This window comes from Rhinatrema bivittatum, chromosome 5 (assembly GCF_901001135.1).
Source record: "Rhinatrema bivittatum chromosome 5, aRhiBiv1.1, whole genome shotgun sequence".
In the NCBI taxonomy this organism is placed as follows: Eukaryota; Metazoa; Chordata; class Amphibia; order Gymnophiona; family Rhinatrematidae; genus Rhinatrema; species Rhinatrema bivittatum.
Window position 1 is genome coordinate 107,937,391 of NC_042619.1, and position 12,768 is coordinate 107,950,158.

The 12,768-nt window shown below is 49.4% G+C and overlaps 1 protein-coding gene across 2 annotated transcripts in view; it reads right to left on the reverse strand.

Moving 5' to 3' along the window:
- Positions 1–12,768, reverse strand: part of SOHLH2 (spermatogenesis and oogenesis specific basic helix-loop-helix 2) — a 153,212-nt gene that overhangs the window by 44,535 nt on the left and 95,909 nt on the right. For both annotated transcript variants that reach the window (XM_029602708.1, XM_029602709.1), the window contains exon 8: positions 12,500–12,591. In XM_029602708.1, coding sequence (XP_029458568.1) covers positions 12,500–12,591 — 92 coding nt within the window. The remainder of the gene's footprint in view (positions 1–12,499; positions 12,592–12,768) is intronic.

Consider the following 12,768-nt stretch of genomic DNA (forward strand, 5'->3'; position numbering starts at 1 on the left):
GCCAGTTTGGTGCCACTAGAAGAACTAGGCCTCTGTGCCTCTGAATGTTGTGTATAAGGGCGCCCAGCAGAGGCCACGGAGGAAAGGCGTATAACAGGGTTCCTGGAGGCCATGGCTGAACCAGGGCGTCGATCCCGTGAGAGAACGGATCTCGCTTGCGGCTGAAGTATCTGGGTACTTGAGCATTGGACCTGTCCACTAGTAGGTCCATGTCCGGAGTCCCCCACTGATCCACAATCATCTGGAAGGCTGTGGGGGACAGCTGCCATTCTCCCGGATTTAGGCTTTCCCTGCTGAGGAAGTCTGCCGCGGTGTTGTCCCTTCCGGCAATGTGGACGGCGGAGATGTCCTGGAGATTCGCCTCTGCCCAAGCCATCAGCGAGGTTATCTCTAGGGACACCTGTTGGCTTCTGGTTCCGCCCTGTCGGTTGATGTATGCCACCGTAGTGGCGTTGTCGGACATCACTCTGACTGCTCTGTTCCGCAGTCTGTGAGCAAATCGCAGGCAGGCTAACCGGACTGCCCGTGCCTCTAGACGGTTGATGTTCCACCCCGACTCTTCTCTGTTCCACCGCCCTTGGGTGGTGAGCTCTTCGCAGTGTGCTCCCCATCCGCTCAGGCTGGCATCTGTGGTGAGCAGAGTCTACGTGGGGGAGGACATCTTCGACCCCCTGCTCGTATGGTCGGACTGCAACCACCACCGTAGCTGGGTCCGCACTCTGGCGGGTAGAGGTAGATGCACGGTGTAGTTCTGTAAACGTGGGCTCCACCGAGAGAGGAGGGAATGTTGTAACGGTCTCCTATGGGCCCTTGCCCGTGGTACCACTTCCAGGGTGGATGCCATGAGACCGAGAACCTGTAGGTAATCCCAAGCTATGGGCCAGCTGGCTCCCATCAAGGAACATAGAAAGTAGTATTGGAAAACACGCTCAGCGAGCGTGCAGGCGCTCCAAACTGCTTTGGAGACGGAAATTACTGAGTTGCTTCACTTCCTGTGGGGGTATATGTACCTGTGCTGATGTCAGATCCGTCTCCAACTGCTAGCACGAGCACACTATACCCACTTGTTCTGAGTCCATCTGCTACACGCTAGGAAATACTGTCTTACTTATGCATGTGAAGTCACTTTGTTGGCTATGACATCACATCACTGAATAGTAAAGGCTGCAAAGCATGGCCATTATTCAGGAAAATGAAATAATTCCTTTGCACAAGCTCAGAGGGGGAGATGCTGGGCACCTTTTTTGCACAATTACTTCAGGAAGCCCTAACTAGGAGCTGCGTCAGGTTAATAAATTAGTGTATCCTTCCACACTCAGCCTTTTTCCATGGGGACAGAAATATTTATCTATCTTTCACTTGAACAGCACATTGCTGTTAGTTTTGCATGCTTCTTTGCTGTGCACTCTTTCAGCTTGTTTGCCTTCTTTCCTTCCTTGCTGTGTTATGCAAAGATACCAAATTTATAGACCCATGGAAAAAGAGGGCAGGAAGGGAGCACTTTTATTTACTACCCACAAACTCCATTAGCATCCACTGTGCTTAAACCATACCAGACAAAAATGTTTGTCCAGCTCTTTGTTCCTTAATTATACTCAGCACCAATAAATTGGTTTACCGCACCATGCAAAGTATTCAGGGTCCTGGAAGGACTGTGATAGGTTGATTAAGCTAAGCAGAAAATACATTTCTCTAAGGCTTGGATGAATAAAGAGCAATTTTTATTATTCTGAACTAGTAATGTGGATACTTTTGATGGCAGACAAGCTGATCTCTAACTGCAAACCACAAATATAACGTAGATAACCTGAAACTATGCAAAACCACAGAAAAGGAAGAGATTTCTTCTCAGTTGGGCAAAGAATTGTGGTTGCCATGTTTGTCCATTTGAATATGTAGAAATTAAGGCTCAGCAAACAAGTGTTGGCCTGGGGGGGGGGGGGGTCTATTGTATCTAAACCACTGCCATCTCCTTGATGCTGCATCTGCTCTGCTGAAATATCCATGTCAACGCTGCAATCCATGCCCTCCCTGGGGACCTGCCTCTGCCTTCCGATCTGTTGCTGGGGTCCACATCCTCCTGGGAACCCAACTGTGCTTCTGGACCTCCGCTGGGGTCTTCTTCTTTCTGGGGGACTGCTCAATCTGCCATTAGGGTCCACACCCTCCTAAAGGACTGCTTAATCTGCTGCTGGCATCCCCTTGCTCAAGGGGGGCCCAGGGTAGCATCCCCTTGCTCAAGGGGGGCCCAGGGTCACCTCCCAATCTGCTGCTGGTGTTTCCTTCCTTCTGGGGGACCAGTCGATCTGCTGCTGGGGTCCACTCCCTTCTGGAGGACCTCTCCGTCTCCAGTTCTTCTGCTGTCCTTCGGTTCTTCTCCCTTGGTTTGGGTTTACAGCTCCACTAGGCTCATTGCTTGTTTAGCATTCAGTGATTCAGGTTTTCTGCAGTCTCAGCTTTCAGTGATTTTAGCTTCACTAAGCTCATGGCCAGTTATTTGCTGTTAACTAACCTGGATGGCTTACCTTCTCTCAGCCAAAAGGCCAAGACCCAGGCAAGACCCATGGAAAGAGAGTATGTGCACACCCTTCCATTCTGCCTAGCCTTTTTTTCTGTTGCCTGAAAATTGGGTGGCCAAGGAACTGATTCCCCTTGTTAGTCAGGTGAGAATCTGTTTGCTTCCTAGGACTGTTTTTTCAGTACATTTCTCTCATAAATCCCTCTCTCATTCAGAATTCTGCAATGTAGGATTTTTCCAGTCATAGTCCTGTAATTTAGAATTTTGCTATCCTTTGACTTTGTGATTTTCACTGCAAGTTACCAATAGTAGACCAGGCAGCTGTGCCATGGAAATCCCCTGAGTCTCTGACTCACCTATTCAATGGTCATTTAAGCACCTTGACAGTAAGGGTCTGGCAACCTTTTCAATCTCATTCTGGGTTTCCTGGGCTGGCAGCTCATGTTACATAGCTGCATTGCCCTTTTTTTTCTCTGCTGCAGTTCACTTACATGGTAGCATGCTCTTTAACCTCCATCTCCCTTGGGAGGTGGGTTTGAGATTGTTGTGTCGATCGCTGCTCGACGCCCTCACTCCGCCCTCTTTACCTCTGTGGTGACTCCCTCCAGGTCTGATGGACGGTTAGCTGCGGCGGCTTCTTGCCGTCTTCCTCCGGCGTCCCCGGACCAGCACGACACTGCAGATCTGCCTTGTTCCTGATGACGTAGAGCGAGCGTTCCGACTGATGTACCAGCAAGGGTGCGAACCTCGGGGGCGTCCCCTGAGATGACGTCATCTGCTTCCAATATAAAAGGTCTCGATATTCGCTAACGAATAGAGTTAAAAAGGAATTGCTTCGGCTTTACTCCCAAGCTACTCTGCCTCCTCAGACTTACCAGGGGTACCCACTCCTCGAGGGCCTCGTTCTCTTTTCTTTATTTCAGATTGCAGATGGGAACCGGTACTCGCTCCTCGAGGGCCCATGTTCCTGAACACTCTGAAGATTCTCTACTGACTGTCAAACGTCTGTCAAAGTTTCCAGAACTTTGACTGGCCCCTACTGGGCATGCCCAGCATGGCACTAACCCTGCAGCCAGCAGGGGTCCCCCTTCAGTCTTAATTGAAAGCTACAGGCAGTGCCGAAAAATAAAATAACAAAACATTACGAACCCAACACCGCGGAGCGGTGGACGGGTTTCGTGAGGACTAACATCCTGCTGTCCTGTGAGAACAACTGTTACAGGTAAGCAACATTTGCTTTCTCACAGGACAAGCAGGATGGTAGCCCTCACATATGGGTGAGTACTGAGCTGAGGATGTCCGAACATGCACCAAATGTACCCAACGGCGTGCAACAGGCACAACAACTGGGGTGGAATTTGGTAGAGGGCATCCTGAACCCCACCAGGCAGGCAGAAGAGTGATGGTACGTCACATTGGAAAAAGGTTACGCAGGACAGACTGGCCAAAGATGGAATCTTGTCTTCAGGCTTTGTCCAAGCAATAGTGAGCTGCGAAGGTATGGCGAGAACTCCAGGTAGCAGCCCTGCAAATGTCAGGAAGCAGCACCGATCGTAGATGTGCTACTGAAGTCGCCATGGCCCTCACAGACTGTGCTTTAACACTGTCTTGAAAAGGAATGCCTGCTTGCTGATAGCAAAAAGATATGCAGTCCGCCAACTAGGAGGAGAGAGTCTTGTTTACCCACAGGTTGCCCTAATTTGTTGGGGTGGAACGAGACTAATAACTGAGTACTTGTCCTGTGGGCAACTGTACGGTCTAGATAAAAAGCTAGAAACAGTTTACAGTCAAGGGTATGCAGAGTCTATTCCCCTGGATTGGAATGGGGCCTGGGAAAAACAGGTAGGTAGTATGATGGATTGATTATTGTGAAACTCTGAAACTACCTTAGGTAAAAACTTAGGGTGAGTGCGGAGTACCGCCCGGTCCTGCAGGAGTTTAGTGTAAGGCGGATAGGTAACTAGGGCCTGTAACTCACTAACCCTGCGAGCTGAAGTGATAGCCGAAAGGAAAATCACTTTCCATGTGAGATATTTTAGGTCACAGGAGTGAAGAGGCTTGAAAGGCGGTTTCATGAGATGACCAAGAACCAGTTTAAGGTCCCAAGAAGGGGCCAGAGGACGTAAGGGTGGCTTAATATGGAGTAAGCCCTTTAAAAATCGTGTTACAAGGGGTTGTACTGATATAGGAACATCCCCGACACCTTTATGGAAGGCGGCTACCGCACTGACATGCATTCTGATTGAAGAGGTCTTTAAACCTGACTGACAAATGCCAGAGATAGTCCAAAAACCTTGGGATTGGACAGGAAAAGGGATCAAGGGACTGCGAAGTGCACCATGATGTGACCCTTTTCCATTTGTAAGAGTAAGCTTTTCTCATGGAAGGCTTTCGCGAAGCAATCAAGACACGGGAAACTGGGTCTGAAAGGTTAAGTGGTTGAAGGATCAACCTTTCAACATCCTTGCCGTCAGGGACAAGGCCTGAAGATTGGGATGGAGTAGGCTCCCGTTGTTTTGAGTGATCAGAAGCGGGTCCTTTCCCAAGGGAATGTGCCTGCGGATGAAGAGATCCTGGAGTATGGGAAACCACACTTGGCGTGGCCAGTGAGGTGCTATCAGGATCATGGTTTCCTTGTCTTGATGTAGCTTCACGAAAGTCTTCGAGAGAAGAGGAAGTGGAGGGAATGCATAAAGCAGACTGGTTGTCCATGAGAGGGAGAATGCATCTCTGGGCTGAGAGCATTTGTTGCGAATGAGGGAGCAGTAATTGTCCACTTTGTGGTCCTGAGGGGCCACAAAGAGGTCTGTCTGAGGATAACCCAATTGTCGAAAGATGGAGTTCACTACCGAGGGGTTGAGAGACCACTCGTGCGATTGAAAGACGCGACTCAGCTTGTCTGCTAGAACATTGTCCACTCCCGGTAAGTAGGTGGCCCTGAGGTACATCGAGTGGGAGAGAGCTTCTGCCCAAATCTGCGCAGCTTCCTGACACAGAAGGAAGGAGCCTGTGCCTCCCTGCTTGTTGATGTACCACATGGCCACCTGGTTGTCAGTCTGAATCAGGATGACTTGGTTTGATAGGCGATCCTGAAAAGACCTGAGAGCATATTGCATTGCTCGAAGTTCCAGGAAATTTATTTGGTGTTTGGCTTCCTCTGGAGACCAAAAACCCTGTGTCTGCAGATCGGCCACGTGGGCTCCCCATCCAAGGTTGGAAGCGTCGGTGGTGAGAATGACTTGAGGATCTGGCACTTGAAAGGGCAATCACTGGAGAAGATTGTTCTGATTTTTCCACCAGGCAAGAGACAGACAGAGTGAGTCAGTGATGTGGACAATGGTTGACAGAGGCTGAATAGCTTGAATCCATTGTGACCTCAGAGTCCAGTGCATGAGTCTCATGGCCAAGCGGGCCACTGATGTGACATGGACTGAGGATGCCATGTGTCCCAGGAGGATGAGGAATTGGCGAGCTGTTGCAGTATTCTGAGACTGCAACTGGTGAGCAAGAGACACAAGAGTGAGCGCTCGTTGTTGAGGTAGAAAAGCTTTTGCCTGCAAGGTGTCCAAGTCTGCCCCAATGAACGACAAGGTTTGAGATGGGACTAAATACGATTTTTCGTAATTGACGACAAATCCTAGGGAAATTAGAGTGTGTAGAGTCAAATCGAGGGACGACTGAGCAGCTTGCTGGGTTGGAGCCCTGATTAACCAGTCGTCCAGACAGGGGTAGACGTGAACACCCTTTTTCCTGAGGAAAGCTGCGACAACTATGAGACATTTGGTTAAGACTCGTGGTGCAGACGCTAGACCGAATGGAAGCACTCGGTATTGATAGTGCTTGGGGCCTACTAAAAACCTCAGGTACTTGCGATGAGTTGGAGTTATCGCAATGTGTGTGTATGCGTCCTGGAGGTCCAGAGAGCAGAGCCAGTCTCCTCTTTGTAGAAGAGGAAGAAGCAATCCCAAGGTTACCATCTTGAACTTTTCCCACTGGAGGTACTTGTTGAGAGCACATAGGTCCAGAATTGGACGAACAACCCCTGATTTTTTGGGGATCGGAAAGTACCAGGAATAGAACCCTAGACCTTGCTGTGAGTGCAAAACGGGTTCTATTGCTCTTGACTGGAGAAGGAGGGAGACCTCTTCATCCAGAAAAATGGAGTGGTCGGACATCCCCCACATCTGCAGAGGTGGGGAGTCCGGTGGCAGGGCGAGAAAGTTCAGATGGTAACCCTGAGCAATGATTGCCAATACCCATTGGTTGGTTGTGATTAACTGCCACATGTGAAAGTGGCACAATCGACCTCCCACTGGTATGTTTGAGAGAGGAATCTGGCTGCTGCTCTCCAAGCGGAAGTCAAAAACCTGAAGCAGGCCCTGGCTGGGGAGCTGCCTGTGGCTTTTGTTTTCGGGCTTGGCGAGGCTGAGGCATTTGATAAGGTCTCGTAGTACTGGACCTTGCTGATGGCGGATAGGCCTTCCTTGGATGGTAGAACGACTTCTTAGTGTCCTTCCTGAAGGGCTGTCTTGAGGAGAAGTCGGAAGGCATTGAAGAGAGCTGTTTGAGAGTCTCATGATGGTCTTTTAATTCAGCCAGCATTCGGTTGGATCTGTTCTCCGAACAGATTATCTCCGATACATGGTAGGTTGGATAAACGGTCTTGCACTTATGGGCAAAGGTCAGAAGATTTGAGCCAAGCCCACCGTCTTGCTGAATTAGCCGTTGCAGACACTCTGGTAGAGGTATCAAAAATGTCATAAGATGTTCAAATTTCATGTTTGCCTGTCTCAAATCCTTTGTTTACAAGGGTTTGTAAGCTGGTCTTGGAATTATTCAGGTAGGGACTCAGAAGTCCTGTATCTGCTTAAAGATGACCCTATTATATTGGGTCATATAAAGCTGATAGGCAGCAATTTGGGAGATGAGCATGGCCCCTTGGAATACTCGTCAACCAATGTTGTCTAGGAACTTTTGTTCCTTAGCAGGCGGGGTAGACGAGTGAGGTTTTGACCTTTTTGCCCTTTTTTGAGCAGACTCTACCACAACTGAGTGGTGGTCGAGCTGAGATTTTTGAAAGCCTGGAGCTAACTGAACTAAATAAGTAGTGTCAGCCTTTCTGTGTACTGAAGCAATTGATCCAGGATTTTCCCAGTTCTTTTTGAGGAGATCAAGAAGGACCTGATGAATGGGAATAAAGGTGATCACCTTGGGGGCATCCAGGAATCAGAGTAACTCCATCATCTGGTGCCTATCATTCTGCTCCGTCTGAAGTTGAAAAGGAACCAACTCAGACATTTCCTTCACAAAATTAATGAATGAGAGGTCCTCTGGGGGAGAACGCTTTCTACTTTTAGTGGGCGAAGATGGTGAAGGTAAGTCATTGGTGTCTGTTGAAGTATCATCACCCCAAGTAGCATAAGGATCAGCAGACTGTCCTGTAGGACGAGAAGGGGGTTGGATACCTGATGGTCCTGGTCTAGGCTCCAAACAAATTGAAGGAATCGCTGGAGACACCGATGATAGCATGGAAGGCATCGGTGCAGGCATCGAGGGCATTGATGGAGGACCCGAAGGCGCCGATGGACGTATCGGAACTGATGGATGAGGCAAAACTCCCAATGGAGGGATGCGGAACAGTGTTTCTCCTCCTAATGAAGCTGTCATCGGGGAGGGCATCGGAGCCATCGGAGACGCGGGATCCATCGGTGGAAGGGCGGCCATCAGCGCCTCCATTCTGGATAGCAGCGGTGCCAGCGCTGCCGGAATCGGGTCGATGACAGGTTCCACAATTGGTGCCGGTGGAGACGTTGCATTGCCTTGTCGATGGCCTCCTGAACCAGCTGGTCCAGTTCTTCTCGGAGACCTGGAGCAAGCAGCCCCGGCTCCAGAACAGAAGAGGGAGGCAGAGGCTCAGCAGGAGGGACCACCTTTACAGGCAGAATCGCGACTCCCAAACCCCGATCGGGTGAGGGTGGCCTCGATGACCCGGTCGCAGGAATGGTCGGAGCCTTTCCTGGACGGGGCTTCTTCGACAGTGGCTCGGACGGTGGCGAGGTCGATGATTTTGCTCCCTCGATGGTCCGAGTCTTTCGATGTCGATGGCGATGTTTCTCCCTGCAATCCTCTGATCCTGAGGAGGAGTAGAGGGTGTCGATGGCAGTCGGTCACTGGTGGGTGGTTGATGCTGGCGCGAAGTCGACGGTGCCGGTTCCGATGAAGTTGATGCAATGGACGGAGTCGGGGTCTGAGCATGGAAAAGGAGTTTCATCTTCTCCATTCTGGCTTTGCGACCTATTGGTATCATGAGGGCACATTTGGTGCAAGTCAGGACATCATGCTCACGGCCTAAACACATTACACAGACTCCATAGGGGTCTGTGATAGACATGGTGCGAGTACAATCAGGGCACCGACGGAACCCCGATGCCATGGCCATTGAAAAAAAATCGAGCCACGGTACGGTCGACGGCCAGTAGGCCGCAAGGGCCAAACTAGACGGTAATTGACAGAAAACGGGTAAAAACTTAGAGTACCGCGGTCACAGCAAAGTTAAGAGGAGGGACCCCTGTGGGGCAATTTAACTTTTAATAATTCCGTGAGGAAAATTCCTGTCAGGAATCTCTTCAGAGCTCCTAAACCGCGAGGCTACTGCTGCGTGGAAAAAAGAAGACTGAAGGGGGATCCCTGCTGGCTGCAGGGTTAGTGCCATGCTGGGCATGCCCAGTAGGGGCCAGTCAAAGTTCTGGAAAATTTGACAGAAGTTTTCCGTGAGTGGGCTCCATCCTGATGATGTCACCCATATGTGAGGACTACCATCCTGCTTGTCCTGTGAGAAAATAAGTTACGAAGGACAGACTGGCCGAAGATGGAATCTTCTCTTCCGGCTTTGCCCAAGCAATAGTGGGCTGCAAAGGTATGGAGAGAACTCCAGGTTGCAGCCGTGCAAATGTCAGGAAGTGGCATGGGTCATAGGTGCGCTACTGAAGTCGCCATGGCCCTCACAGAATGTGCTTTAACAAGGTCATGAAATGGAATGTCTGCTTGCTGATAGCAGAAGGATATGCAGTCCGCCAACCAGGAGGAGAGAATCTGCTTACCCACAGGCTTCCCCAACTTGTTAGGGTGGAAAGAGACGAATAACTGAGTGCTTTCCCTGTGGGCAGCTGTACGGTCTAGGTAAAACGCTAGAGCCCATTTATAGTCAAGGGTATGCAGAGCCTGTTCTCCTGGGTTGGCATGGGGCCTGGGGAAAAAGGTAGGTAGTATGATGGATTGATTGAGGTGAAAACCCGAAACTACCTTAGGCAAGAATTTAGGGTGAGTGCGGAGTACCGCCCGGTCCTGCAGAAGTTTAGTGTAAGGCGGATAGGTAATTACAGCCTGCAATTCACTAACTCTGCGAGCTGAAGTGATAGCCAAAAAAAAAAAAGCACTTTCCATGTGAGATATCGAAGTTCACAAGAGTGAAGAGACTCGAAAGGCGGTTTCATGAGCCAACCGAGAACCAGATTAAGGTCCCAAGAAGGGGCCGGAGGACGCAGTGGAGGCTTGATATGGAGCAAGCCCTTCAAAAAGCGTGTTACAAGGGGTTGTACTGATATAGGGACATCCCCGACACCTTTATGGAAGGCGGCTACTGCACTGACATGCATTCTGATGGAAGAAGTTTTTAGACCCGACTCTGAAAAAATGCCAAAGATAGTCTAAAAACTTGGTAACTGGACAGGTAAAGGGGTCAAGGGACTGAGAAGAGCACCATGACTTAAACCTGTTCCATTTGTAAGAGTATGCTTTTCTCGTGGAAGGCTTCCGTGAAGCAATCAAGACACGGGAAACTGGTTCAGAAAGGTTAAGTGCCGTCAGGAATAAGGCATGAAGTTTGGGATGGAGTAGGCTCCCGTCGTTCTGAGTGATCAGAAGCGGGTCCTTTCCCAAGGGAACGTGCCTGCAGATGGAGAGATCCTGAAGTACTGGAAACCACACTTGGCATGGCCAGTGAGGTGCTATCAGGATCATGGTTCCCTTGTCCTGACGTAACTTCACGAGAGTCTTCGAGAGAAGTGGAAGTGGAGGGAATGCATAGAGGAGACCGGTTGCCCATGAGAGAGAGAATGCGTCTCTGGGTTGAGAGAATGTACTGTGAATGAGAGAGCAGTAGTTCTCCACTTTGCAGTTTTGTGGGGATGCAAACAGGTCTATCCAAGGATATCCCCATTGCTGAAAGATGGAGTTCACTACAGAGGGGTTGAGAGACCACTCGTGCGGTTGAAAGACATGACTCAGCTTGTCTGCCAGCACATTGTCCACTCCCGGCAACCAGGTGGCCCTGAGGTACATCGAATGGGAGAGAGCTTCCTCCCAAATCTGCGCAGCTTCCTGACACAGAAGGAAGGAGCCTGTGCCTCCCTGCTTGTTGATGTACCACATTGCCACCTGGTTGTCTGTCTGAATCAGGATGACTTGATCTGAGAGGCGATATCTGATTGCTCGAAGCTCCAGGAAATTTATTTGGTGTTTGGCTTTCTCTGGAGACGAAGATCCTTGCATCTGCAGATCGGCTACGTGGGTTCCCCAACCGAGATTGGGTGAGGGTTGCCTCGGTGTCCCGGTTGCAGGAATGGTCGGTGCCTTTTCTGGACGGGGTTTTTTCGACAGCGGCTCAGACGATGGCGAGGTCGATGATTTCACTCCCTCGATGGTCTGAGTCTTACGATGTCGATGGCGATGTTTTTCCCTGCGATCCCCTCGATCCTGAGGGGGAGAGAGGGTGTCGATGGCCGAGAAGTCGTTGATGCTGGTCGGTCGCCGGTCGATGCTGGCGCGAAGTTGACAGTGCCGGTTCTGACGACATTGATGCAATGTACGGAGTCAGGGTTTGAGCACGGAAGAGAAGTTCCATCTTTTCCATTCTGGCCTTGCGACCCTTCGGTGTCATTAAGGCACATTTGGTGGAGTTCAAGACATCGTGCTCACGTCCTAGACACATTACACAGACTTTATGGGGGTCTGTGATAGACATGGTGTGGGTACAGTCCGAGCACCGACGAAACCAGACACCATGGCCATGGAAAAAATCGAGCCGCGGTACGGTCGACGGCCAGTAGGCCACGAGGGCCAAACTCAATGGTAATCGACGGGAAATAGTTAAAAACTTACCGGAGTACCACGGACTAAGAAAAGGTAGAGGAGGGACCCCTGTGGGGCAATTTAGCTTTTAGTAATTTCGTGAGGAATATTCCTGTCAGGAATCTCTTCAGAGCTCCTTAACCGTGAGGCTACTGCTGCGCAGAAAAAAGAAGACTGAAGGGGGACCCCTGCTGGCTGCAGGGTTAGTGCCATGCTCAGTAGGGGCCAGTCAAAGTTCTGGAAACTTTGACAGAAGTTTTCCGTGATTGGCCTCCATCCTGTGATGTCACCCATATGTGAGGACTACCATCCTGCTTGTCCTGTGAGAATAATTAGATCAACTAAGGCAACTCCTCTTCTGATTATCTTTTTTCCAGGCCATGAATAGTATCTTTTTTTTGTTTGCATGACAAATGTCTTATGAATATCTTTGACAGTTGCTTTTCAGCAAAATCATGCAGTTTTGGGACCAAAATTAATTTGGGTAAATCAAGGTTTTATGGTATGTTGCTTAAAACACAATACTAATCCTTATTTTTAGTGTACTTGCACAATAATCAGCTACAATCAAATCTTTCTGCAACACTTTATTTTAAGTACTGGAGGAATAACGTGAGATACTAAGGGACAGTCAAAACAATACCTGCTATGGACTTGTACATACTTGGTGCCTGTATGACTGCATATGTGGAGCAATACCCCTGCTAAAATATAACAGAAAAGGGGTCGGACTTATTAACAAACAGAAGGATTCACATTAATGAGGCTCCCCAATCAATACTTTCTTCATACCTAGAGTTAAGCATGTGCCGACTATGACTCAGAAGAGGCAATGCCATTCGTCAAACATACCTCTGTGTCATAACACAGCTTTGTGGAGAAATGCTCCTCTGCATCTGTGGCCTCTTACAGAATCGTTTGTTACTCTGAAGTGTCTTAGTAATCTAAAAATGAAGAAATTAAAAATAAGAGTGTGGGAAGGCAGAGAAATTGGACACAAGGCCTGGATAGTTGTGAATAAAGGCTCATGGTGCTGAGTGCCCAGTAGAGGTTGGTTCAGAATGAGCTGGAAGCCCAAAGGAGCAGAACAAATTGCAGGAGGAACAAATAAATAAATAAAG